The sequence below is a fragment of the Tetrao urogallus genome (genome assembly GCF_951394365.1).
Source record: "Tetrao urogallus genome assembly, chromosome: 20".
Classification (NCBI taxonomy): Eukaryota; Metazoa; Chordata; class Aves; order Galliformes; family Phasianidae; genus Tetrao; species Tetrao urogallus.
Window position 1 is genome coordinate 3441040 of NC_136833.1, and position 14880 is coordinate 3455919.

Consider the following 14880-nt stretch of genomic DNA (forward strand, 5'->3'; position numbering starts at 1 on the left):
ACCACCAAGCATCAAAATAAGCATAAGTTTAAATTGCTGTATGGTTCTCATTCATGGTAGCTGTAGCATCATTGAACACAGTAAGTGAAAAGTGCTGCAACACGTTCCTATTGTTGCTGCAATTAAGTGATTATTCTTGCTTTTAATGAATGTTGCTGAGCCTCCTGTAATGCCACCAGTTTATTAATTAATTAGCTCTCTGAGGTTTTCTTTAGGAGCGGTTATAGCTCGAAAGCCTTCGGAGCTTACAAATGCTTCCCAGCTTTTTATAAATAGGTGGCAGCTGCCTTTAGAACTGGCACAGCTCTGCACTAAGCTGTGTTCATTGCTGGGCTGTAGTTAATCCAGGTGCCTCCCGAGGCTGCAGCTGCTCCAATAACCCATTCTCGCAGTAGCCTCTAGGAACAACTGCAGCTGCCTCCCCCAGCCTGCACTCATAGCTCCTAGCCCCCCTGTCCTTTGCAGCCCTACACAAAACTGGTAAGATTTGCCTTGTTCTTCTGGAATTAACAAAATGTTACGGATTTTGACAGCTGTGATGAAGGAGGCACATGTTTTAAGTGAGCTGGGCTTTGTGAGGGTGGATCAAGGTTACAGTCTGAGGGACACGTAACAAACAGGAGATAATAAACCAGAATGGAGACAGGCAAATTACATCAGGATGGTCACACTGTATGTAGGTTTTATTATCACCTAGTTCAAACTGCAGGGCTGGGTAGCTTTCAAGTAGTGAATCACCAAACAAGGATGGTGAGGTCAACTTTAAGCAGCAATCCTCATAGGTGGCGTCCATTATCTTCTTTGCTCAGTATCTAATACAAACATGAAATAAGGAAATGCAGCTCTGACCTTTGCCTTCTGTATTCGTGGATCTGATAAGCAGAGCTTGTATATGAACTGGACAAGTTCCTGGATGCTACACACTGCAATTGTAGGAGAAAGTCAGGCTTCTCCCTGCTGCTTTTACATCCTTCAGAGCAAAGCAGTTGTATGGGAAGGGGCAGCAGCAGTAAGCAGACTTCAGGTGACATTGGAGGATTGTGCATAAACTGAAGTCAGTGATGCTGCTGCCATTGTTGCTTGCTGCCTTAAAGCACAACACCTTACGCTCACTGCTGAGCACACAAACATCTATTTCCTGGCTGTACAAGAAATACATTTTTAAGTGTAGCTCAGGCTGTGCATCTTACAGTTTGTCACCAGATGTAAAAATACTGTGGGGCAAAAAGCACTAAGTGCCAGTTTTTTAGCCAGTAACTTGGCTCAAGTGTTTCTTCTTCTCCCACCTCCATCTCCACGTGTTAAAAGTCACAGAACATGAAACTGCCATCGCTCCCTTTGCACAGACAGACGGGAGGGAACGAAGCTGGAACTGCCCACCTAAGCACAGGGTATCACCGGAGCCCTTCTGGCCCCCTTCAATCACGGTGTCACGTGCTGAGGATGCACTGCTCAGCCTGCGGGTGGCAGCCGTCGTACTCCTGCAGGTGGGGGTTATCCAGGTCGCCTCTGTCGCTGTGCTGGGCTGAGCCCTGCTGGCCCCACGGGGGGCCGCTGGTTCTCACGCACACGCAGTGGCTTCCCCTCGAGCCAGGCCTGTACAGCTTCCGGGGCACGCCGGTCCAGTCTCTGTTCACTCCCCCACTAAGAATGCAGAATTGAAATAAATTACAATTCAAACACCCAATTCAGAGCCATGAAATGCTTCTGGAGAATACAGAAGCAGGTGAAAATTCAAAGCACCCCGGGAGATTAACAGTGCACGTGCTGAGACAGACTTTGCTCCCAACATCCCGCTGCCTTCTGATACTTATTTATCAGCTGAAACCTGTGGCTTGAACTTGTGTGCAGCTACAGGCTCTGACCCACCTGAGAGCGACCAACTTCTGCTGTTTCTATTAAGGGAAAAGGAACCGTGGCTGTATGTGGCACAGAGTGCCTAATGGAAGAATGCCTTTTCTGGGGTAGCTAATAGCTCACAGACACACGTTGTCTTTGGTGAACACAGTGATTTTGAGAACCAGGGCAAAAAAAAAAAATAAAAAAATATCCAAGTATTTCATAGCATCTCGTTATGGGCCAAGTCCTGTCCTATCTGTTCCCCTAACTGCTGTCTTCGACTGCAAACAAGCTCATTCTCACACAGAAGCAAAAGCAAGGTGCACATTGCTAGCATACCTTGCCCAAGCATTTTCTAGTGCAGCCTGTGACATGATTTCAGCTTAAAACAAAATGGTCTCCAATCCAAGGGAGGTACACATCTAAACAGGATAAGTAGGAAATGACTGTTCAAAGATCAATCTTATTTTTATATGGTTTTAACAGGGAACTGTTGTTCCCTTTGAGACAGGCTGTGAAACCTCAAAAAACAGCAGCTGATCTTTGGATTCATGATGGGTGAGAAGACCTGCCTGAATGCTGCTAACAGCCCAGTGGGATTTCTGACCTGCTTTCCTGAATGCAGGGTGATCACGTGCATGTAGGGCAGCTTCTGAAAGCTGATCTGGATTCCAGTGTGACAAAAGTTTTTGCCTCAGAAATAAAATTCCTGAAGGTGTCAATGATCAGGAAGGATGAGTCTCGATTTTCTTTTTAACCACTCTCCGTGTCGCTGAGCAGAACTCCCCCTCTGCTGCCTGCCACAGGAAGTCAGTTAATTACCATCCCACTGTGCTCCTCCAGCTGCGGGGAGGCTATCAGCTGCGGCTGAACCAGCAGAGGGAATTAATTCACACAGAAACAGATAAACCTGGCACAAACTGCTGGTGGTGCTCCTGGTGGGTTGGCTGAAAGCACAGCCTCAGGAATACCGACAGAAGGGATCGTGTCTGCAATATTCCAGCCACGCCAGCCCTCAGCACGTCTGGACTAACCTGAGCTCTTCTGTGGGGAAGCCACAAGAACTCACCTAAAGAAGCTGGGACACCTAGTGCCTCTTCTGCTATGATAAAGCTGTGGGTGCTCAAACAGAGGGGCAGAAATGCTCTGCTCCAAGAGGCCCAAGCATGACTGCAGGAAAGCAGTACTTACCTCTGCCTGGAGCACCAGAATCGGCTGCCCTTGGCAGAGCTCCACTCAGAGTTGCAGGGTGGAAATTGCTCCTTCCACCGATCACTTTCTGCTTTGAACTTCAGCCCTTCCTCGATGGCAGCCTCAGCCTGCCTTAAGGCCTCTGTCGGTGCCCCATTTTCATCATAGAATCTGCCCACCAGCTTCCCTTGGAGAGAAGAAGATCAATTAAGACTACATCATTTCCAGGCAAGGAGCGAGCTGCCCAGAGAGGTGGCAGAGTCTCCTTTTCTAGAGATATTGAAGACCTGTCTGGATGCTTTCCTGTGTAACCTACTGCAGGGAACCTGCTTTAGCAGGGGAGTGGATTTGATTATCTCCAGAGGTCTCTTCCAACCCCTACAATTCTGATTCTCTGAAAGTGACTAATTTCTGTGGATTATTATTTTTTAAAAAAAAAATTGTTATTTAATGACAAAAAAGAAAATAATCAAAGAACTACACCAGAGGATCTTTGCTGTGGCCTCATTTTGAAACAGAACTGAGCTACCTCCCTTCACATCATGGATCACACAGCAACTTGCACATGTTATAAACCCACACAGGACAAGATTAGCGACTCTCTGAAGATCACAAAGTCGACAGCACTTGCTCAGCTCCAGGACTTGAGCTCAGCAGCCATACCCAGGTGACACACATGGCAGCCACCTACCCACACAGGCGTAGTTGGTGCTGTAGAAGGACAGCCAGCTCTGGATGGTGAGCATCTCTGCTGGCGACAGCGCAGACACATCATCCACCAGGCCTGACGGGGTGAAGTCTCCAGTCGCAAACGCTCTGCTGGCATCTCTTCCTGTGGCAGACAACGGGCCTGTCAGCCCTGCGGTCCCCAGAGCTCCGTAAGGCCCCAGGGAGCCCCACCACCCTGACAGCCCCAGAGCTTTGCAGGGCCCCAGAGAGCCCTGTCAGGTCCTGGGGAGCCCAGCGCCCTCTTAGCCCACAGGGAGCCCCAGAGCCCTGACACCTCTGGAGTCCCCAGAAGCCCCGTCAGGCCCCAAGCAGCCCCTCAGAGACCCCTCCGCGCCTCAACCTCAGGGTCCTGATAGATCTCCTCCCTTCCCCCACCTTCGTCCACCCACCTGCTAGGCCGCTGTAGGCCCCGCCGGGGCCGTAGTGCCTGCGGCCGGGCTGCACATCGAAGACGCGGCCCAGAAGGGCGAGATAGAGGCCGGGGTCCCCCGGAGCACCGCGGTGCCGCCCCAGCTCGGCGGCGCTCAGCAGGCGGTTGCGGGGCTGCAGCCAGGCGCGGGGATCGAACCCGCGGCCCAGCAGCCAGGCGGCGCCCAAGCACAGAGCGGCGACTACTACCGCACCCCGCCGCATGGCGCCGCCGCTTTTTTACAACAGCTTCGCGACGGCGTTGCGCGGCGCCTGACGGCGGCGTGGCGAGAGAGACGCGTGGGGCGCCGCGCTGCTTTACAGCCGGCGTCGTAAAGAGGCGGGGCGGGGCTTTACGGGGCCGGGCGTCGCTTGGCGGCAGTGTGGCGCGGCGGCCGCCGGCCGGGCGCTGACAGGTGCGGCGCGCGGGAAGCTGCTGACTAAGCCGGGCCGGGCGGAGGCAGAGGGAAGAGGAAGAAGAAGGAGCGAGAGCGGCTCTGCCCGGCGTCCGGGCAGCAGCTCGACGCCCATGGGGACGGCGGCGAGCCACAGCAGCGAGGAGGAGGAGGAGGGAGCCGAGGAAGGCATGGAGGCGGCGGCTCAGCCCGGCGATCCCTTCCCGGCCGCCAGCCCGGCTCCTGCGCTGCCGCCTGCCGAGGTGCTGCTGGAGCAGGCCCGGCTGCGCGAGGCCACGGCGCGGCTGAGGGAAGCGGCGCTGCCGGAGTCGTTGGTATCGCGGCACCACGGCGCGTTGGTGCGCTGGTTGGAGGAGCGGCTGAGCCGCGGCGACGAGGCCGTGAGTCTGGAGCAGTTCTGCGAGGTGCTGGAGAGCGTGTCCCGTTTGACGGCCGGGTCGCGCGGGGAGAGCGAGGAGGTGAGCGGGGGGAGCGCGGAACCGGGAGTGCCGAGCGAGCGGCCTCGTGAGCCCGGCCTGCCCCGCCGGCAGCAGCGGGCAGAGGCCGTGCGGCGGTGCGGGTGTTGTCCCGCCCCGTAACCCCGAGAAGGAGCGGTTCCGGCTCTGCCCCGTCGATACCGGCAGTGCGGGAAGCGCCCTGGGGTGGCTCCGCTGTGAGTTTGCTGTGCTTCGTTTGATTGTTTCTCTTTAAAATCGGCCCGGCGCTCCCCTTGCAGCACCCGGTTGCACGGCGAGACGCTGTGCTGTCTGTGACAGGAGGGGTGAGGCCTCCCTGGTAGGAAGGAGCGTGGTTTCCTTTCAGCTCTGCAAAGGGATATGGGGAGCCGACAGCCGGAGCACCAAACTGCAGCACTGCCCTTTGTGCCCGTTCTAGAGCCGGACTTCAGAACACCCCATTGGGGTTTCCACAGCTACCGAAGGAGGTGGCTGTGTCCAAAGCTGTTTCCGCATGCAGTTCCTGGGACTCCCCGGTGTCTCCCTTCAGCCTTTCTATGGCTCCCAAGTGGCAGGATAACTGGAAGCTGACCTTTGAGTCGCATGTGTGCTCCTAGGAATGAGTCAGTGCTGACATAGTAACCAGGCGCTGGGAGGAGGTTGGTGCTGTCACACAGGCTGTGTGTTGGTTCTAGGCTGCTTCACACAGCTGGCTGAAACACTCCCTCTGAGTTTACCCTTAGAATCACAGAATCATTAAGGCTAGAAAAGACTGCTACAATCACTGAGTCCAACCATCAACCCATCCCCGCGTGCCCGCTAACCTCAGTGCCACGTCCAATTCCTTCCCAAGAGCCATTAACCAACACTTCTTAACCTCTCACAAGTCAGAGAGTGATATCAGTACGCTGAGATTCCCCCTGTTAATACAAGCGACTGAGTTTTGCAGGATAAAGAAATACTTTTGCATTGCTCATCTTCCTCTGCATGACAAGTATGGATTTTTTTTTTCCACGTTCTAGGAAATGAGGAAAAAGCATGTCATGGGATTTGTGCTGGGATGGGGGTGTGGTCGCAGCTCATCTGTGCTGCTGTGATGTTGGGATGTGTGCGGAAAACCCTCATTCATTGTTTCTGCTGCTGGCAGCAGCCCATGGGCTGAGAGTGAGGTGTTTGCAGGTGGCAGGGCAGAAGGTTTCCACTTTTTGACATTTACAGAGTTCTGCCTGGCACACATGAAGTTCTCACCTCCCATTAAGTTTTTCTGTTCTCAGTCTGGGGCTTTTGAGCGCATTTGTTAAATGCTTTATGGGCAAAATAAACCTCTGTCTATTGGTTAGTTAAATTAAACCTTTCTTAATCTATCAGTGCTTCAGCAGTGGCTGTGGAATGTATCCAACTTTTGCTCGAAATGTGGATGCTTCAGTTGTACTGAGTGCAATGAGTGGAATATAAAGTCTTCCTTGGTCACACCTCAGAGATGCTGCGTTGTGCTGCCCTTCTGGAAGCTAACGGGCAGATTTGTCTACATACTGAGATAGGTTACCCCATGGTCATGGTTGAGCTTGGTAGGAAACGTTAGGATTTAATGCTTTTATTAAGGAGCAGGATGAAGGTGGGCTGCAGTGAAGGTGTTCCTGCAGAGGTAACTCTGTCCCACATGTGAGTGCAGCTCGGGAGCTGTGTCTACACACGGGGTGGGTTGGTTGGTACAGCCCTGTGCACAGCAGAGCAGTGGAAACTGCCAATGCTTTGTGTCAGATAGCACTGAAGTTACACTGAGCAGACAGAAATAGTTGTAGACTTTTGGAGTCGGTGAGATTATAGATCTGCTGAGGTCACAGGAAGGGTTTAAAAAAGAAAGCTGTGTTAATGTGCAAAGAAAGTGTCAATGTGGTAATCTCTTTGTGCATGCAAGTGTCAGGTGTTGGCTTAAAGCAGTGCTTGGCAGCCCCAGCCTTATTCTATGTGACGTTTATTCTCACTGGTAGCATCCCAGAGCTTGCTTGCTTCATGGATTAGTGATTATACAGCGTGACCCCAGTCAGAGGCAGGAGAAGTCATGTAGCAAAGCTGTGCCTTCATTTGTTTTGGCACTGGATCTGTTTGTTAAATTCCCTCTATTGTCCTCGAGCAAAGGCCCTAGCTCTGCTTGGGGAGCTTCCTCTGCCCAGAACCCTTCATGTACACTGCAAGGAGCAAAGCTGTGGAGCTGCCAGCAGGGCTCCAGCTGTGAGCTCACATATGGACCTACAGAGCCCAACTTCAGCTCCACACAAGTGCCACCACGGCTTCAGCCAACTCAGACGTCGTGCTTCAGCTCGGGTGCCTTCTGAGGACTTTGCTCTCATTTGCTGCTGTAATTATGTCACGTTTAATTGGCAGGTTATTTTAATCTAGTCATCTCAGACTGTTTCTGTCTAGGATATTGCTTTTATAATAGTACATTGGTTCTGATAATGAGGACCAAGCGAGTCTCAAGTGTGGGCTTCTTCCTGAGCTTTGTGCTTGTTGGACACGTGGGCTGCTGGGTTTAGAGGCTGGGTGGCTTGCTGCTGTAGCTGAGTGTGGAATGTGCTTACACTAGGGCCAAAATAAGTAAATCTGGCAGTGGTTCACTTCAGAAAGAAAATAAAGTCTTGTAGACTTCTACTTGGTTTCATTCTTTTCATAAATGCTTTGGTAAACTGTCTTCAACTGGCGTTCAGTGCAAGAAGACAGGTGATGGAAGGCAATAAACATCAAAAAATGTAGTTCTGAGAATTTTTCTTTTTTAAATAAAGGAAATATCACAGAATGGTTGGAAGGAACCATTAAGATCACCCAGCCCCAACTCCCCTGCTGCAGGCAGGGACACCTCACTGTACACCAGGTTGCTCACAGCCCCATCCAGCCTGGCCTTGAGTGCTTCCAGGCGGGGGGCATCCACAGCCTCGCTGGGAAACCTGTTCCAGTGCCTCACCACCCTCACAGTAAAGCATTTCTTCCTAATAGTCAGTTTAGAAACAAGTGAAACCTGAAAGATTTCGAATGGCTGCAGTGTGAAATGGATGTGGCTCCAATGAGTAATGCATTGTGATGCTTTTAGAACAAACCTGGCATTTAATGGAAGAGGGTTTTTCATGTTCTTTCATGAACACCTTCTTTGCAGTCGCAGATGTTGGGTGGATGGATACTGCTGATTCACTGGTGTGGATGATGTGCTGTCTCCACCTAAGCATAGCTATGGTTGGCTTCAATAGGAATGCAATGCAAATGCCTTAAAACCTGCTAAAGACTGCAGATTTTCAACCAGGCTGTGTTTGCTCTTGTCATAAATTCGATGCTGCAGCAAACAGACTTTTTTGATTTTAGTTTAGTGCTGTTGTAATGTTCCACTGTTGCTAAGATTTACATGAAATACGTTGAAGGAGAGATGCTGAAATAAAGGTTCTTTTTTTTCTTTTTTTTTTTTTTCCCCCTGTCAGGCTTTTGCACAATTTGATGCTGAAGGAGATGGCACGGTAGATGTGGAGAATATGCTGGAGGCTCTGAAGAATTCCAGTGGAGCTAATCTTCAAGGGGAGCTGAGCCACGTCATCAGGCAACTGCAGGCTTGTTCACTCGTTCCAGGTATGGGGACAGCATGGAACAAATGGTTTCCCAAGTCCTGCCCTTGCGTAAGGAATGCTGCTTCAGTGAACTGCTTTAGTGGTGTTTCTTGTCCTAATCTTCTCAAGCCTCTACTCCAAGCTGTTCTCGTTGCCCTCGTATCAAACAAGTGAAGTTACTGTAAGTTTAAACCTTCACATAATGATGTTCAGCTCAAACACTTCTATAAGCTACTGATATTTTCTCTGTGTGGTTGTTATCCTTGTTTAGTTCTTCTCAGAGACAGAAAAAAGTGTCTTGCAGAGTTTTGGTAAAGCAGTCACAGCCCTTATACTTGATAGCTGAAAGAATATATCCTCTGCTGAGTCTGTTTCAGGTGATGAGTCACAAACGTTGCTGTATTGTTATTTGGATCTTGGAATCCTACTAAAACATATTTGGTATTTGATAGCTTTTATTTTTGAAAATGACAGTTTTTGGAATCTGGGTTCTGGGATAAGTATCAGTTTCTGTCTCTCCTCCTGAGCTTTTAATGATAAGTGGCTAAAGGGGATTTACCTTAGAGGATGGGACAAAATTGTCAGGACTGGCTAACAGATGAGCCATCAGGAAGTACTTAGGAAGTATTGTTTGATGTATCTAAGTGTGCTGTGATGGAGAGTAACGCTGAAGCTGAAATCTCTTATGTAGATGGTGCAAAGCATTAGGGACCTCCTTGGGAATGATCCACAGTGCCAAAGGGAGCTGCCTAATGAAGCTCCAGTGAGCAATGTGGGAGCAGCACGCAGCTCAAAGCCAAGCAGGGTCTGTTTCACCCCAATAGTGAAGATAAGGGTTTTGAACTTCTGAACTGCAGAATGTGCATAAGAACTAAGATATTTGGTAATTGTTATGAGCTCTATTGGACATCTGAAGTAGCCAACAAGTTATTTGTTTGCACTTTCCTTAGCCCTGCTGTGGTTACTTCATATGGTGGAATAGAGTTCTCATATTGGCTCTCGTGCTTCATTAGGATTTATCTCATAATAAGAGGTAGAGGGGAACAATGTGGACTCGAGTCAGATGTTGCAACAAAGAAAGAAATCGCGTCTCTTTCTAGGTTTTATAGATATATTTTCCGAATCTAAAGAGCGCCTTGGCCTTCATGCTTCAATGATCCTGAGGTTCCTGCACCGGAATCGCATTTCCAGCACTGCCATCCCTTACCCTGTGCTGGAGTACTTCAACAACATCTGCATGATGCGCTCCTCTGTTCTGAAGGATTCCTTGGATCGACTTCTCCTAAAAGAGAGAGGTATGTCGTGGTTTTGCTTTTTCCTTTCTTCTTTTCCTTTCCAAAATGACCGTGTAACCGCAGCTTGAAGAAGTATTTCCAGACAAGTGGAAAAGCTTCCTTTAATCTTTGACAGGCACGGCTTTTAATGGTGTTGATCGTTATTGAAATGGATTGAGTTATTTAGAGAAACAGTTGGCTTTGTCTGTTCCCTAGCATAGCTGGATTGAGGTTTTCTCCATCGTATGTTACTTCCTCCTGTTATATTTTTGTATTTGGGAATGAAACTACTAAAATAATGATGGAACCAATAGGGAAAGGAGGCTGCTGGACAAAGGTACGTCGATATTTTCATACTTCAAGTGGTAGATTAGAATTATTGTGACTTCATCTGCAATGAAACTCTGCTGTGCTTTATTTTCTGTCAGGAACACTTCTCCAGGAACTTTGTTCTATGCCAACAAGTTAACTTACAGGAGACTGTAATAAAAGTAAAATGACTCTTAAAAATGAGCAAAAGAAGAATGCGTGCTTTTTGTTATAATTTTTTCCCCCCAGAATACCCCAGCGACTTGAATGGTAACGAGGAGTCGGACAAGCTGAAGTCTGTCACAAAGTGCTACACTCACATAGAAACCTCATCCAATTCTGCTGATATTGACAAGATGACAAACGGGGAGACGACGTCCTTCTGGCAGTCTGATGGCAGTGCTCGCTCGCACTGGATACGGTGAGTGCCCCAGCAGCGTGCAGCTGAGCTTCAGGTTTGCCAGTTCTTTGGTCTTACAGCCAGTGAGGGGTGACTGAAGGTCTTGGAATTACTGAGTGACAGGTGACTTTTTTTGAAAACGTGTATTGTGAAGCTTAAAGGCCTAATGTGGCTTGTAAAGGCCACGCATCTTTTGTGTTGATGCATGTGCTTCTTTAGCTAACTTTCCAACCCGTGTTAGAGATGCTGTGGTTAGTGCTTGAATGGAAGTGCTTTGCCATCACGTAGACAGTTACTGCTCCTTGGAACAGTGATTTCCAGTAGATTGTAGAATCACAGAATGGTTTGGGTTGGAAGGGACCTGAAGGATCTCATTCCAACCCTCTGCTGTAGGCAAGAACACCTCCCAGTGCACCGGGTTGCTCACTGCCCCATCCAACATGCCCTTGATCTCCTCTAGGGAGGAGGCACCCACAACATCTCTGGGCAACCTGTTTCAGTGTCTCACCACCCTCAGAGTGAAGAATTTTTTCCTAATATACCCTCTTCCAGTTAATAGCCATTACACCTCATTCTATCACTACTTGCCCTTGTAAAAATTCCTTCCCCACATTTCCTATAAAACTGGAAACCGGGTGAGGCTTAGCTAAAAGTGAAGCTCTTGTTTAATCTTCTATTTCGATGAATATTTTTTTCTTTGCTTTGCAGATTAAAGATGAAACCAGATGTTGTTCTGAGACATCTGTCTATTGCCGTGGCAGCCAATGACCAGAGCTACATGCCACAGCAAGTGACAGTGGCAGTGGGAAGGAATGCCAGCAGTCTCCAGGAGGTCCGAGATGTTCACATTCCAAGCAATATCACTGGCTACGTAACACTGTTGGAAAACGCTAACATTAGTCAGATGTGTGAGTCAATAAAGATACCCTTGGTATATTGCTCTGTTGCTTTTTTTGAAGGTGAAAGTTTGGGTAGGTCACGGAGTGATGTGTTGCAATGTCAGTTATTAGAGCAGAAGCTGCTGACCTAACTCTTGAGGCTGATAAGTTGTTCTAATTGTAGTTTAATTTCTAGTCTGTATGAGAGTCTTTAAGTCCTTCTCGTGGGTGTAACTGGGGTTAAGGGTTGAAGAGCTAGAATGATGAAAATGCAGCTTCAGCCTTTATGTTTGACGACATCAGGCAGTGTTAAAATATCTTTGCTTGCAGAGGGAAAGCATATGTTAGATAATGATATCTTAGCAAAGAAAACTGTATCTGGCAGGCTATTTTTTTGTATCTGAAGAGTCAGTCAGATGATTTTTGCAGAGCAGGTTTTATGCAGAGGATTTCTAAGCAGTGTTATTTTTAAGTCTGGTGGATCTGTGGTGGCTGCATTGTAACCAATTGGAGGAAGAGCTGCTCTTTCTTAAGATGGTTTGTGAAGCCTGAGAAACTTTGTACCTTCACCTCAGATGCTTTTCAGTATGACAAGCTTTCACTGCCACAGAAGCAGGTGACAAGGATATTGTTCCTCAGAAGTAACTAAGAGAATGTTATCCTTACAAAATGATAAAAACTTTTATCATTGTATCCACTTTTATATGGAGCTTTAAAAGTTTGCATTTATGCTTTATTCATTTTCCTTACTTTTCCCATCTCCTTCTCACCCAAGGCATTTCCTATGTATGTAAGTAAAAAAATCCAATTGGTACTGCTAAAATCATGTTTAATCTCTTTCTAAGTTTGAAGGTCCTTTACTGCTTTTTTTCCTAACTTCTGGAGGAAGTAGTGACTCACATAAGCCATTTCAAAAGCTGAATTTATGAAATGATAGGGTTCCTAGTTACAAAGAAACATACATGTGCTAGTTGTCCAGATGTGGGAGTAATCTGCTATGTTTGCTGCTATTTGTCTCTGAGTTTTTGCAGCAATTGTTTTAAATACTGGGATTCTTCTACCTCTCATCCAGGAGACGAAATGGAAAAAATGTTTGGTTTTTTTTTTCCTTTGACAGATGTACAGATAAACATCAAGCGTTGCCTTAGTGATGGATGTGACACCAGAATCCATGGGCTCAGGGCTGTTGGTTATCAAAGAGTTAAGAAGGTGGGCGTCTCAGTCTGCGATGCTTCAGCTATCTGGTATTGGTCTCTGCTGACCTCTCTGGTAACAGCTTCCATGGAAACCAACCCAGCATTTGTTCACACTATATTACAAAATACTCAGTAAGTACCAAACTTCCTGGTTGTGTCTTTTGTGGCTACTTCCAGCTTCTGTGAACAGATCAGCCTTGTGCAACTGGTTTCCAGTCCCTCCATTAAGATATTTAAACATCCTTTTATCCACCACGTTGTTTAAATTTTTATATTTCACCTTTATCCACTTGCACATACCAGAACAAGTATCATTCTTGTACCTGCTGCAGCCAGTTCAATTGTTAAGCCACGATTGAATGGACACCAAAAATTATGGGCTTCGTTTATCCTTTGGCTTGTAATGTTTTCAGCTCTCTCTTAACTTCATTGATTATAAATATGGGAGAGCTTCCACTTGTGCACAGAGCTTAATTTAGCTTCTTTTTCACCAAGTTTTGCTTATGTAACACCTTGCTGTTCGTTGCAGGGGAATACAGTCCTGCATATGCAGTATGGCTGCAGATGCTTGTGGTCATTGGCTGCTTTCTGTGTAACGTTTCCTTGTTTGACTGCCAAACTCTTCTGCCCGATGACTTGAAGGATTGGAATTGTAATAACATCTCTGCACACCCACGTCAACTTTTATAGAGCTCAGTTAGTGTGCTACCACCCCGCTTAAGAGCACCACTGTCATTAGCTAATGAATACTGTAGGCTGAAGTCCATTAATGCTATCTTTTAATTGCAAACTTTTAAACTTTGTGTGTGCTCTTGTCTGTTTGAGGAGTGCTCGTGGCTACTTGACTGTAGTTCATCATTTCTATGCAGTTTAGCTTCACTGAAGCAGAAGGCCTGCAGTTTTGCTACAGTTTTGGTATTGCTCGAGATTGACATTTCTGATAAGGCCTGAAAACAGTTATTTAAAAAGAAAAGAAGCATTCAAAAATAACACATAGCTGTGTTTGGAGTTGTAAAGTCTGAAACCAAACTTAGGTGGACTTGATGCGAGCAATTAGAATTCCTATTGTCAGGGGTTATTACTTTTAGCTTAGGAAATCAAACAAAAAACGTTCAAATCATTTTGGAAGTTTTAAATCAGTTTTCCCCTTGTTAATAGGCTCTTGCTCAACTCTGGAACCATTTAAACAAAGATTTTATTTAGACAGCAGGCTGTTCCTAATTCTGTCATAGACTTAATTCAAAACATCTTGCTTTATTTCTCACTAAATCTGAGATTGAGACTGAAATTTCAAGGTTACTCAACAATAACTGAACTTTTCCCAGCTACAGTGCAATTCTGGTTTAACTTTGAATGGATTCTCTGTGTAAATAGGTTCTTCCTGCATTCAGAAGCTGTTTGTAGAGAGCTACTTCTAAAAAGCATAAAGAACTAAATGTCTGTTTTCTTTGATTATCTGGTTTTCTGAAGTTATGTTCCATCCTTTTTACTAGGAAAGCCCTGCAACACATGCCACCTCTGTCTCTGACTCCAAGTTCTACAGATTTTTCAAGCTTCTTATCTCCAAATGTTTTGCAAGAAGTAGATAGCTTCCTTATAAGAATAACAAGGTGAGATCATGTTTAATGTATTCTGACAAAAATGGAAAATGGTTTAGAAAAATTTGTATAGCAAATGTCTTCTTTCTTTTTTCCCTTCTGTTTCTTTTTGCTACCTTGGAAACTTCAAAGGCATGAGAAACTGACACCCTGGGTTTTCTGTGTGAGCATTATTTATTTAAAAACAAAGCATCTGTCCTCCTGTCTTTGGTTTTAAACGCAGCGTAATTTAATGTTAGGATGATCTGCAGCAGCTTCAAATGGGGCTGGAGGGACTTTGATCAAGAAGAAATTTCAACTCCCGGTGATTGCAAAAGTCAAAGGCTGCTCCAGATTGCATGGTCCTGAATGGTGACAAAGCACGGAGGGCAATGGTAGGCAGGACTGCTGATAACAGGGAAAAGGAAGTAGAGCTGAATGGATAGCTGCTGTCAGAAGGCAGTCTAACTGGTGTGCCTGTGCTCAGGGCCTGATTAGCCTGAGCTCTGATATGAAGGGAATGTGGATTTTACTCTTGGAGGAAACCATTCATTTATGGAGATTGCTGCAAAGTACACCTCCATGAAAGCAGTGTCCATCAGTGCAGGCCTTCTGGGAAGCATTTTGGAGCACCTGGGA

General features: G+C 47.0%; 2 protein-coding genes across 2 annotated transcripts in view; one reads left to right on the forward strand and one right to left on the reverse strand.

Moving 5' to 3' along the window:
- Positions 1 to 1430: 1430 nt before the first annotated feature.
- Positions 1431 to 4392, reverse strand: CYB5D2 (cytochrome b5 domain containing 2; the record flags this gene model as incomplete). Its single annotated transcript, XM_079545137.1, has 4 exons — positions 1431 to 1644; positions 3031 to 3217; positions 3722 to 3862; positions 4149 to 4392. 4 exons carry the CDS (start codon positions 4390 to 4392, stop codon positions 1431 to 1433), a joined length of 786 nt encoding a protein of 261 aa, XP_079401263.1.
- Positions 4393 to 4696: 304 nt separating this feature from the next.
- ZZEF1 (zinc finger ZZ-type and EF-hand domain containing 1) overlaps positions 4697 to 14880 on the forward strand; it is a gene marked incomplete at both ends in the record, with an annotated part of 50508 nt that continues 40324 nt past the window's right edge. The window contains 7 exons of the mRNA XM_079545012.1: positions 4697 to 5041; positions 8485 to 8629; positions 9708 to 9902; positions 10440 to 10611; positions 11299 to 11498; positions 12586 to 12796; positions 14158 to 14274. Coding sequence (XP_079401138.1) covers positions 4697 to 5041; positions 8485 to 8629; positions 9708 to 9902; positions 10440 to 10611; positions 11299 to 11498; positions 12586 to 12796; positions 14158 to 14274 — 1385 coding nt within the window. The remainder of the gene's footprint in view (positions 5042 to 8484; positions 8630 to 9707; positions 9903 to 10439; positions 10612 to 11298; positions 11499 to 12585; positions 12797 to 14157; positions 14275 to 14880) is intronic.